The 13226-nt window shown below is 34.3% G+C and overlaps 2 protein-coding genes across 3 annotated transcripts in view; one reads left to right on the forward strand and one right to left on the reverse strand.

The window, feature by feature from the left end:
• LOC140058368 (pseudouridylate synthase 7 homolog) overlaps positions 1-13226 on the forward strand; it is a 42464-nt gene that overhangs the window by 12353 nt on the left and 16885 nt on the right. The window lies entirely within an intron of this gene.
• Positions 4619-12360, reverse strand: LOC140058474 (uncharacterized). Its single transcript, XM_072104096.1, has 3 exons — positions 12213-12360; positions 7121-9256; positions 4619-6974 (listed from the first exon to the last, which is right to left on the reverse strand). The coding sequence occupies exons 2-3, from the start codon at positions 9171-9173 to the stop codon at positions 5023-5025; spliced, it is 4005 nt and encodes a 1334-aa protein (XP_071960197.1). The 5' UTR covers positions 9174-9256; positions 12213-12360; the 3' UTR covers positions 4619-5022.

Consider the following 13226-nt stretch of genomic DNA (forward strand, 5'->3'; position numbering starts at 1 on the left):
TTAAGGGAACACGCCTATTAAGGGGAACACGCCTATTAAGGGGAACACGCCTATTAAGGGGAACACGCCTATTAAGGGGACATGCCTATTAAGGGGACATGCCTATTAAGGGGAACACGCCTATTAAGGGGACATGCCTATTAAGGGGAACACGCCTATTAAGGGGAACACGCCTATTAAGGGGAACACGCCTATTAAGGGGAACACGCCTACAGTATTAAGGGAACACGCCTATTAAGGGGAACACGCCTATTAAGGGGACATGCCTATTAAGGGGAACACGCCTATTAAGGGGAACACGCCTATTAAGGGGAACACGCCTATTAAGGGGACACGCCTATTAAGGGGACACGCCTATTAAGGGGAACACGCCTATTAAGGGGAACACGCCTATTAAGGGGAACACGCCTATTAAGGGGACACGCCTATTAAGGGGACACGCCTATTAAGGGGACATGCCTATTAAGGGGAACACGCCTATTAAGGGGAACACGCCTATTAAGGGGAACATGCCTATTAAGGGGAACATGCCTATTAAGGGGAACATGTCTATTAAGGGGAACACGCCTATTAAGGGGAACACGCCTATTAAGGAGACACGCCTATTAAGGGGACACGCCTATTAAGGGGACCACGCCTATTAAGGGGACCACGCCTATTAAGGGGACACTTTCTGCATGGTGGTTTGGGTATCTTTCCTAGTATTCTATATTAATATAGAAATTTAAAATTTTCTTTCATTATATTTATTTAATTGATTGCAATTAATATATGCAATTAAATTGTAAATCATTTATGTATTTTTTTGTTAATGAAGGACAAGTCATGATAGATATAGTAGCTTATTAATTTGATTATAACTATTATTTCAACATAATTGTCAATAGGCAGGAAATAAGCATGTAGATAAAATAGAAAGTTGCCCCAGACGTGACGTGGATTATCATACGACCAGGTCTACGTGTGAAACGGTGTAGCACACATGGCGGGGAGATGACTCTCATAATTCTTATAGCAAGTATTTTAATCGTGAAACAATTTTTGGATCTCTGTCAGACTTCTTGTCTTATATTAGGCAAAAAAGTGCTTTATAATTCATCGGGGAGCTTTTCCCACGGTTTCTTAAATCTCATTTGTGTGTACTGTATCTTTAAGGATTTGTACTGTATGGTCTACGTGAGAGACCATGGTAGTTTTCTATCTGTTGTGTCTTTTTGTCTGTATGCTCAAATTTTGTTGAATGGTGTGTGTTATTCTTTTCAAGTTTTGTTTAGAGGCAATAGAAAAAAACTGCTTTAATAATTTTCTTGAATCTCATTTTTTGTTTGTCTACTGTATCTTTAAGGACTCGCATGGTCTATGTGAGAGACCCTGGTAGTTTTCTATCTGTCTATCTATTTTGTCTGTATGCTCACATTTTATGGAACAATCTGCATCATTCAAGTACAAAATACATAAAGCTATGTTCAGAAGCAATACAAAAAAAATGCTTTATAATTTACCAAGGAGCTATTTTCAATATGGTTTCTTGAAACTCGTTTTTTTGTCTACTGTATCTTTAAGTCAAGTCAAGTCAAGTATCATTTATAGTCATTTGTTTTAAGAAAAAAACATAGAAATTCATATGTCTGGTTTTGTGTCTTTTTTGTCTGTATGTTCACATTTTGTTGAGTGGTCCGCGCCATTCAGTATACAAGATATGGGAACTACATATAGTTTTGTTTTTAGCCTTTTAGACTTGTCATTTTATTTTTGTATTTTGAATCAAATTGCCTACCGTTATGGGCCTCATGATAGACTATTGTCTGAGAACAACATAGTTTTGGTTTAGGCTTTTCAGTAAATTTTCTTTTATAATTGCTTTTTTATTAAAAGTCCAACTACACTACTCCTATTGCACAGCACTATATGGACTATATGATAGACAAAGGAACAACATATACTGAACAGTAGGTACATTTTTTGAAGCTGTTATTTTATTTATAATATAGAGCTAAAAATAAACTATCAAAAACAATGATATTTCTGTTGTAAATCTATTTACAATTACCAGAAATTAATAAATGGGATTCCTAAAGGTCACTCCTACTCGAGGATTTTAAACGACAAGTTTGCTGCTCAAAACGCGGTTGAGTCACGCAGGATACACAACTCTGACATAGGAAGCGTCAGCCAATCTGCCATCCTAAATATTTCGCTGAAAGACTTCGTTCAAAATGATAGGTTGAAAAGTTACCTGTGAAAAATGTTCTTTTAATTTGCAAATATTTTGTGTGTCGGAAAAATTATACGTTTTGGAGAATATATAATGAGAAATGAAATTTTTATAAAGGAATAAGAGTGAGTCATTATCATGAAGTTTGTAAAACAGAATAAATTATACAGTATATTGCATACTGTAGTAATATATGAGTACCTGAAATATGTCTATATTATTGGTGCTTTTTTTTCTGTGGACATAATTAGAGTCCTGCTTTGGGACCCCTATTTAGAAGAACTCTTATTTAAGGACTCTTTATAATGTAATGATGGACAATATATGTTTGCGACCAACCTCTATTCAGAGGACGCCCCTAGTAATGGTTTGATCCTAAATAATAGAATTTCTACTTTGCAGTTTGTTGAGAAAAATACTGTTTTAGAAAGAAACACATGGTGAGTCATTATCATGCGTTTTATGATATAAAAAAATGTAAAAGTAAGTCAATATAAGTTTCATGAAATAATTTGAGCTGCCATTGTTGGCTGTTAAAATATGATTCATAGGGGGTTTACTGGGCCAAGTGAGGTTCTTTAAGAATGGAGGTTTTTCAAAACCATAAATCATTCTTTTCATAGTAAACATAGTATTTTTTTAACAGATTTTTAAAAAAAATATCTGTAAATTCAATTAATTGATTTATAATTGCTTTAATTAAAAAGAATACCAGTCCAAATTAGAGATTCTCTTGTTAAAATAAATTTATGTTTTTCTATTTAAATTCAAAATATTAAATTTAACATGATCCTAATATGATTAATTTTGACTTTATTTATTTTAATACATCAGGGACAGCATATCCGTACCAGTTGTTTAATAATTTACTATTTTTGTCGGACAACTGAATTATATTAACAGTTAATAATTATTAAACGGAAAGAACAGAGGACATTGGGTAAATACAAAGCAATGAAATATTACCAACCTTTTATTTTCATGACACGGCACTACAGAGCTGTCAAGACGAAAAGTCATTCTGTGTACTAGAAGCAATATGAACATACACCGAATGACTTTTAGACTCAATAGCTGAATATTCGCATTAACATGACTACTGTACACACAGCTACACAGCTTTTGGTTTCACAAAAATTCATTCTGTGTACCAGAAACAATATAAACATGTATAGAATGACTTTTAGACTCACTAGCTGCATAGTCGATATGCTATCGGGAGATTTTAAATACATGCAATTTGCGGTGAACTACGAACTAGTTACATTAACTGATTGTGTGCAGGCAGAGACTTAAGAGATGTTCCCATGATTGATTACTCAATTAGTCATTAAGTCCAGTCAGTGAGTAGGTCAATTCTCCTGAAACAGGAAATTAAGAAAAATGACTTTCCCAAGTCCCAAATCCTTGCCTTCTGCGGCTGTAAAGCTCTGTCTACACTATCAAACTAGTTTGACAACAAAAGTGTGATGTGCCTAAATATGGTAGTGATATGCCAAAATATGGTAGTGATATGCCCAAATATGGTAGTGATATGACATCATCATGTCCATATATGGGCACATCACATAAATTTTGATGTCAATATTTAGCTATAATTATAAATATAAAACAAATTGAAACTAGAACAACTTTTAAAAGTCTCATGTTGCATATTGCACATTTATTTACTTTAATTCATTCAGGAAACCATTCAATAAATTATTCATAAAAATTACTCGTTCTTGATTCACTTCCTGTTCCAAATAATTGACCTCATTTGCATATTTGCCTTTCTTTATAAGAAATGCAATGCGAATGATGAAATAAACTGTATACATTATTTACTTAAAAGATTTTTTTGAAATATTTAAAAAAAGAAAAAAAAAATTTATATACACTATTTAAATTTTTAAGTATTTTGCATTTATGAAAATTAGTTATAGTTTAAAAGAATTTATAGAATTATAATAACTTTATGTATACCAAAAAATTATAAGATAAAAAATCCTTAGAATGTCTGCCATTCTTACATATACAGTGGTATAATTTGCCTATTCAAATTTATAAGCAAATTAGTGACTTTTCGTTAAAAATTTGTATACAGTATATAATCAATATATAAATGTTACACTGTTTGTAACTCAATATATACAGTATGTTAGTTTTATATGTATATAGTATATTCAATATACTATTTTATGTATTATTAAATTGTGTCAAAAATATATACAATATACATTTATTGTTTTTATATAATTATGTATATTAAATATACTATACAGCAATTACATATTTTATTTTTTAAATTGTCAACAATTATATAGTTTACATTTTTGTTATATTAGTGTATATTCAATATACTGCATAGTAATTATATATTATATATATATATATATATAAATACATTTAATCATGTGATGTTTTTCAACCAACCATTTAGGGTATGGTTTTTTTTACATAATATAGTGGATAGTCAATATAATGCACAGCAATTTTGATATTGTGTGTAAAGTTTTTCCAGGCATACCTTAATATAGAAATTACAATATCAGAATTCTTTAGCTTTTTCAATTATACAGTTACACATTCCTCGCCATACAGTAGTTAACTTAAACAGGAAAGATTCCACAAATAAGGGTCAAGCTTTTTATTTGTGACGACCTACAGATTGATGTCGGTTGTCACCTAAAACTAGACATCAGGACTGTGTCGAAGAGATAGGAAGCGCGTCCTGACCTTTCCTGCATGGTGAATTAACATGACCTAAGTAGTTCCTAAGTTGGTCAAATCGAAAGCTCCATATTATCTGAGTTTAAAAGGATTTATTATTCCAAGTCTGACTGTATCTGCAGCAGCCTCTTCTTTGGTTTGGGTTTGATAGCTTTCTGAGGTGCGGGAGGTGCAGCACTCGGGTTTAAGTACATCATGGACGGTATCTGTGGGTTCATATCCAACAACATAACGCTATCATTACTATGTGAATAGTAAATGGTTTCAGGCCTGACTGGTTCACGAGCTGGCTTAGCAGCTCCTCTGCCTTTCTTTTGTAGCCCTTTCTTCAGGTTGTCGGTTCTTTGTTGCATGGTCTCTACAGGCTTGTTCTTCTTATGATTGTATCTATAATAACCCGCTGATGCTACAATTGCGATCAACAGTCCAAGTCCACCAAGAGATACCGTTAAAATTGAGATATTATCTTGCGATTTTGTCTTGTCGGATTTATTGGTGTGAGCTAAAATGCAATTGTCATCACCAAGATCGCTTTCACCACCGGTGTTATAAGCAACAACACAAATACGATATGTTGCTTCGGTTTCCAACTGATGCAGTGTAAATGATTTGACATCTGGGTCAAGGGGCATGCTCACTTCAATTGGTTGATCACCTCCCATTTTTCGATATAGTACTTTATATCCTGAAAGATCACCATTTATTTCTCCTTTATGCCATTTTATCTGTATGTAGTTGCTGTGTGTATTGGATATCTGTACTGCTTTTGGTCGGCCTGGAAGACGTACCTCACAGTATCGTCCACCCCACAACTGTGTACAAGTGCACTTAGCCATGAGAACGACTGGCTCAGCAACTGCTACTGGAATAACTGTTTTGCTTGTTACCTTTGGTTTCTGATGGTCACTATCTTCAATGCCATCAGCAGGTATTTCTGTGCATTTACCTCCATGGAGACAGGGGCTTGGTGTACAAGGATGTGGATCGTATGCTCCTGGTGTTGTATGAGGAAACCTTGTTGGTTGTAGGTGGGGGACCCTGCTAGGTAAAACGTTACCTGTGCCTGGGTGTATTATACCTGGATAACCAGGTACTGGAAGTACAGGATTCCCACCATTTCCAGGATTTATACCTGGATAACCAGGTACACCATTTCCAGGATTTACTGGGTAACCACCATTAGGCCCTATTGGTCTATTTGGACCACCAAATCCTCCTCCTGGTCTGCCAGGTAATCCTACTCCTGGTGTACCAGCACCAGGTGTTCCAGCTCCTGGTGTTCCAGCTCCAGGTATTCCTACACCAGGTGTCCCTGCACCAGGTATTCCAGCTCCAGGTGTCCCGACACCAGGTGTTCCACCACCAGGTGTCCCAAAACCAGGTGTCCCAAAACCAGGTGTCCCAAAATTAGGTGTCCAAAAACCAGGTGTCCCAAAATTAGGTGTCCAAACACCAGGTGTCCCAGCTCCAGGTGTTCCTGCTCCAGGTGTTCCTGCTCCAGGTACTCCTGCTCCAGGTGTCCCAACTCCAGGTGTCCCTACTCCAGGAGTTCCACCACCAGGTATCCAACCACCAGCTCCAGGTGTTCCTACACCAGGTGTCCCGGCACCAGGTACTTCAGCTCCTGGTGTCCCGGCCCCAGGTATTCCAGCTCCCGGTGTCCCGGCTCCAGGTATTCCAGCTCCTGGTGTCCCGGCCCCAGGTATTCCAGCACCAGGTACCCAGGCTCCAGGTATTCCTACACCAGGTGTTCCACCACCAGGTGTTCCACCACCAGGTATACCACCACCAGGTGTCCCAGCTCCAGGTATCTCGCCACCAGGTGTCCCAGCTCCAGGTATCCCACCACCAGGTGTCCCAGCTCCAGGTGTTCCACCACCAGGTGTCCCAGCTCCAGGAGTACCACCACCAGGTGTCCCAACTCCAGGTGTTCCACCACCAGGTGTTCCACCACCAGGTGTTCCACCACCAGGTGTTCCAACTCCAGGAGTACCACCACCAGGTGTCCCAGCTCCAGGAGTCCCACCAGTTCCAGTTGTTCCTGCACCTGTAATAAAACATGCACATTTTATTGATTTAATATTTACTGGTATTAACGAATCATCTGAGAAGGCAACATTTTGACATTAGAACTGATCCTTTACCTAAATGGGCCTAATACATTTTGTCATCTTATTTTCTACATTATTTTACCTGGTGCAACGACTCCTCCCGTTGGTACAAAATCCACAACTAATATATTGTATGTAATCGATGTAATGCCTTTTGAGTTTGTTGCTGTACATGTATATTTCCCAGAATCAGTATAACCCGCATTTTGTATAACAAGTGTTCCATCTGTTAGAGCTGTAATGTGCTGCATTGCGATAACAAACGCTGTTGTAGGCGTTTTCCCAACAGTGATCTTTCTATTCAATGGAATCGTCCACACCTGTTCTGCTACTACATGTTCCTGTAGATCGCATGGTAACTTAGAATGCGTACCGACTTTGATGAATATTTGCGGAGCTTTCGGTTGTGATGTGATTGAAGGAGGAATACAGACAAATGGAGTACCGGAAACTGTGTTCATCACAGTCGTTATCGGATTATGAGCATATATTGAGGGCGATCCACAAACGGTTTGCGTTAATGAGAATATCTTATTTTTATTGTTATTAATCCAACGAGTAAATGGCAGTATGGTACAGTCACAGTTTATAGGATTGTTCGAGATGTCGAATCTTGCGAGCGACATCAATCCGCTTAGAGCGCCGTCTTGCACAAAGGTTATACTGTTATGATCAACTTCTAAACTTCTTAAATTCCGAAGGAAGTTAAACATAAATGCTGGAAGGCTTGGAATCTTGTTATTGTCCAAACGTAGGTTTATCAGTGTTTCCATGTTTCTGAATGCAAACACAGACAACTCACGGATTTTATTATACTGAAGATGCAGAGTTTCTATTGCAATTAGCTGACATTCCGCAAACATGCTTCCATCAACGAATGTAAGTCGGTTATCAGAAAAGTCTATGGAACGGAGTTTGGACAATCCAAAAAGTGCTCTTTGTTCAACGGTGCTAATTCCACATTTCGGTAATGATAGCTGCTCAAGAAGACGATTATCTTTGAAAATATTATTTGATAAAGTGTTTATGCTGCTATCTGTAATTTTTAGTGTTTTTAAATGAGGAAGTCCGTAAAAAGTTGTTGCGTCGATACCCGTAAGGTGACTCAGAGTTATCGTTTCTAGATTTGGAAGATTGCTGAAAATGCCTGGGGGTAAAGTTCCGATAGCGGTATTCTTTGAAAGATCAATCGTCCGAAGATTGTTGAGTCCTCGGAACATAGCAGTAGAGTGAGGAATAGTACGTAGCATATTCTCCTGAAGGTTGATTTCTCGTAATCTTGACATTCCCACAAAAAGTCCGCTTGGCAGTGTTGTCAATTGGTTCCTTTGTAAATCGAGACTGCGAATATTTCCAGCCATACGGAAGGTGTTGACATGGAAGTTTGTGATCTGGTTGTCACTCAGCGCAAGATAATCAAGGCTCCGTAAGTTACGGAAGAGATTTGCCGGGATCGACTGTATCTTATTCGCATTCAAATAAATATTACTCAATTCTGGATTTCGCAGGAACACTGTCCCTTCAATTTTTGATATTTGATTATCATGTAAATTTAAAAACTGCAAACTATCTAATCCGACAAATGGATTGTTTTCAAGTGATGTGATTTGGTTTTGGTATAACTGAAGAACCTGTAGTGTACGGAGACTACTAACCGCATACGGAATCTCAGTCAATTTGTTACCAGCAAGCGTCAAATCTGTCATATCCTCTTGCCTGCGAAACACCGCATCTTCCAACGTTTGTATCGAATTCCAACCGAGATTAATCAACTCTAAATTACGGTTATAATCAAACACTCCCTCTTTGATAAATTGAAAATTATTATACGATAAATCAAGATATTTAAGGTCAAAAACTGAACGAAATGCTTGGCCTATACTACGAATTCTGTTGTTGTTCAAAAGAAGAATGTTGGTTTCAGGAGGTAGGTTACGCGGGATGAAGTTGAGTCCTTTATTTGCACAGTCTACTTTTTGGTACACACCTTGACGTAATGGGTACAAGTAATCATTGGTGATGGTACAAATACATCTTGCGGGGCAATCTACCCCTCTTGGCCACATAGGTAACGCTCCAACCAAATCAATCAAAATCACTCCTAAGATTACAATGTTTAACGTTTTCATTTTCATTTTTATGCTAACTGCTTTCAAAAGTAACTCTCTTAATATTTCTTGGTATTTTTTTTTCTGAAACTATTTTTTTCTCACCATATCTGTAAGAAAAAGAAAAAGATATTGATAAGATATGTATTTTATTAATTTTATATCATTTGCAGTCAATTATTGGTACTCAATGTGTCCAGTATTATAGGCAAAGTCTGTGATACAGATGAATACAGTATATCATGTGTTTCACATGTGATGCCTGTATCATAGTAATGATAGTGATACCACATACAGATACTGTCATGGAGATACAGCACAGGAAATCTGATGCTATTTTAGTGTCTTTCTTTGACCTTTGAACTTTAAATTCAATCAGGTGACAACTGGTATAAGAGGAAGGGTTTAGTTCCTAAAAGGAACCAAGTAATTTAGCATGATTTCCCGTGATTTAAAAGTTTGTCTTGAGACTGTTTCTTCTACTTAATATTACATCATACAGGGTTAATTCAAGACTTTAATTAGTATGTTTATAATTGTTTTCAACTTCTCAAATGACCTCGTAAAATGACAACATTTGTATGTTGATAAAATTAAATTCAAAATATGAATGTTTATATATAATAACCTTGAAACCACTCCTTTAAAATATTTTTTTATCTTCATTATACAAGGTTAATTCAAAACTTTATTTAATAACTTTGTTATATTTTTTCAACTGTTCAAATGGCCTTGTAAAATGACAACATCTGTATGTTGATAACATTAAATTCATAATATGAATGTTTAACCTTGAAACGCCCCTATAAAATATTTTAAATATATCAGTTTTAATTCATGTTTATCTTCATTATAAAAGGTTAATTCAAAACTTTTATTTAATCAGTTTGTTTAATTTTTGTTCAACTTTTCAAATGACAACATTTGTTGGTGAAAATAAATTTAAAATGTGGATGTTTATTTTTCAAGATAAACTTGAAACAACCCCTTAAAAATATTTGTTATTATTTCAGTTTTAATTAATGTTTATCTTCATTATAAAAGGTTAATTCAAAACTTTTATTTAATCAGTTTGTTTAATTTTTTTTCAACTTTTCAAATGACAACATTTGTTGGTGAAAATAAATTAAAAATGTGGATGTTTATTTTTCAAGATAAACTTGAAACAACCCCTTAAAAATATTTGTTATTATTTCAGTTTTAATTAATGTTTATCTTCATTATAAAAGGTTAATTCAAAACTTTTATTTAATCAGTTTGTTTAATTTTTTTTCAACTTTTCAAATGACAACATTTGTTGGTGAAAATAAATTAAAAATGTGGATGTTTATTTTTCAAGATAAACTTGAAACAACCCCTTAAAAATATTTGTTATTATTTCAGTTCTAATTAATGTTTATCTTCATTATAATCAAGCTTTCATTTTTAACTTGTGATGTAAGTTTAAATGTTCTATCTTTAGATAGTTTGCTTATGTCAAGTTAATCTAATAACTTCAAAACAAATCCCTTAAAATATTTGTTATTTGAAATATATAAGTTAATTAATTTTTATCTTTTTTTAAGTTTTAAAACAAGATTATCTTTCCCTTTTAACTTGTAATGTTATATTTTTCATTTAATTGAGAAGTTGCTTTTGTCAACTAAATATCACAAGTCATTTTATCATATCTAGATAACCTCAAAACAAATCCCATCAAAATGTTAACTATTTGAAAAATATCATTTTGAATTGATTTTTATCGTTTAATGTTTTAAAACATATCTGTGCTTTTCCTTTCAACTTGTCTGAACTGTTACAATAAATATTTTTTTAAAGTTTGGAAATTAGGAACTAACGTTTTAACAAAGAAGAAATATAATTTTATTGACACGTAAAGTTAGAAAATCCGTTTAGATAATGATATAATTGGTTAAAAGGTCATTTTTTTGTGTGTGGGTGGGGGCCTTAATTGCTACTTTTGAGAAAGACATTTGTATGGTATAATGTATTTAATATTATTTTTATCCACTAAAAAAAAATCATTTAAAAAACTAATGCAAACTAACTTCCAAAGACAATAAATTGTGAATTTGCGAGTTGACCATGGGAAGTTAATGTCATGTAGTTTTTTCCTAGATTTAATTTGAATCATTAAAATCAATAAAACATTTTAAAAATTGGCAATTTTAGTAAATAGTGTAAATTAAACATTTGTCTGTCGTTCCGATTGTCTCCCTTGACATACAGTGGTGTCATCAGACAATAACATAAGTATCAAATATTTGTTTTTTTGATTCAAATTTTTTTGTTTACTTATATTATAACATTGTTTGTTTTTTTTACAAACTTTCAGTATTTGAGGTTTTTTTTTTCATTGGGGACCACTAGAGGTGTATGTTTATATGTTTCTAATTGATAAACTAATGCTAACCAAGAAACTAAAAATTCCTGTAGTCCACCCCACTTAATATTAATTTTGGACACAAACTACAAATTGAGGATCTAAATATAGCAACCTATCATATCGTCTATAAATAGAACTGACCTTCGTTGAAACGTACGATTGGTCGATTGTTGAAAGCAATGAATCATACAAAACTTGTGTGTATTGAAGACATATTATTAAATATCAAACATTCACTCTTTTGGGATACAACTATTAAGAGAACACTAAAGAAATGATCAAGGGCCTAGTGTATCACCCACTAACGTAACATTTAACAATCAACCACTAATTAACTGGGTGATTCAGGGCCAGTATATGTTTTAACAGTACAGCTAACCCTTACTCAGGGGACACCCTAATATTTAATATTAAATTTCTTATTTTCTTAAAAACCAAAGTCATAACTACAAATAGAAAAAAATATTTTTAATTTATTCAGATTTTATTAATCCTTAGGGAAATTGTCAATGATTATCTTTATTATTATTCTTACCAAATTATGGTAATAAAAAAAAAAATTATTTTTTTTTTCCAAAATTTTAACTGAATCTTAGTTATATAGAACTCGAAGACATAGATGTTAATAATATATATAATAAATAAACATATTATACAGTTTTAAATAAATATAAACTTACCTTTCATATATGCAAACCTTAGATTAGTCATCAAGTTAAAACGTTTTAGTGTACACGAGTCCAAACGTACACGAGTCCACGCTGTTAGTCGTAACAAACACAAGCCTTGAGAGCCACTGTCACAATGACACACTACACAGCAACAGGCAAACCATGAACACACATTCAACCAATCAGAATCGCTCATTTCTGAACACAGCACCATTTAGGTCAGAGTGTAGGTGGATCACATATTCTTATTATCAGGAAGCGCAATATGAAAGAACTTTTCACCAACATTATCTAAGCATTTTTTAGCACGTTTTTTCAAGTTCAAATAATTGAGTTGGCATCACATGGGGGCTAATAATACATTGCATGTACATTCACAATTTTAATATTAAAATGTAAACTTTACCCATGATAATAACATAGGAATCATAGGACTCAATATTTCTTTCATATAATATGATAGCAGGTTTTATAATATATTTATATACACGTAGTATTGTTTTAGAAACCCCTTTTAAGGGGACACTGTCCTCTGAAACAAACAAGAGGCAATTTAGTACAATATATGTTTTAACACTGCAGTCAACCCCTTTTCAAGGAACACTTTCTTGTGAAACAAATGAAGGGCAATATATGTTTTAACACTGCAGTCAACCCCTTTTCAAGGAACACTTTCTTGTGAAACAAATGAAGGGCAATATATGTTTTAACACTGCAGTCAACCCCTTTTCAAGGAACACTTTCTTGTGAAACAAATGAAGGGCAATATATTTTTAACACTGCAGTCAACCCCTTTTCAAGGAACACTTTCTTGTGAAACAAATGAAGGGCAATATATTTTTAACACTGCAGTCAACCCCTTTTCAAGGAACACTTTCTTGTGAAACAAATGAAGGGCAATATATGTTTTAACACTGCAGTCAACCCCTTTTCAAGGAACACTTTCTTGTGAAACAAATGAAGGGCAATATATGTTTTAACACTGCAGTCAACCCCTTTTCAAGGAACACTTTCTTGTGAAAC

The sequence above is a fragment of the Antedon mediterranea genome, chromosome 9 (assembly GCF_964355755.1).
Source record: "Antedon mediterranea chromosome 9, ecAntMedi1.1, whole genome shotgun sequence".
NCBI classification, from domain to species: domain Eukaryota; kingdom Metazoa; phylum Echinodermata; class Crinoidea; order Comatulida; family Antedonidae; genus Antedon; species Antedon mediterranea.

Bases quoted from the DNA above. Each gene is read 5' to 3' on its own strand.
- LOC140058474 (XM_072104096.1), bottom strand. From the start codon at position 9,173: ATGAAAATGAAAACGTTAAACATTGTAATCTTAGGAGTGATTTTGATT. The intron at 6,975-7,120 runs GTAAAATAATGT...GTTTTATTACAG, and splicing joins GGGAGGAGTCGTTGCACCAG to GTGCAGGAACAACTGGAACT.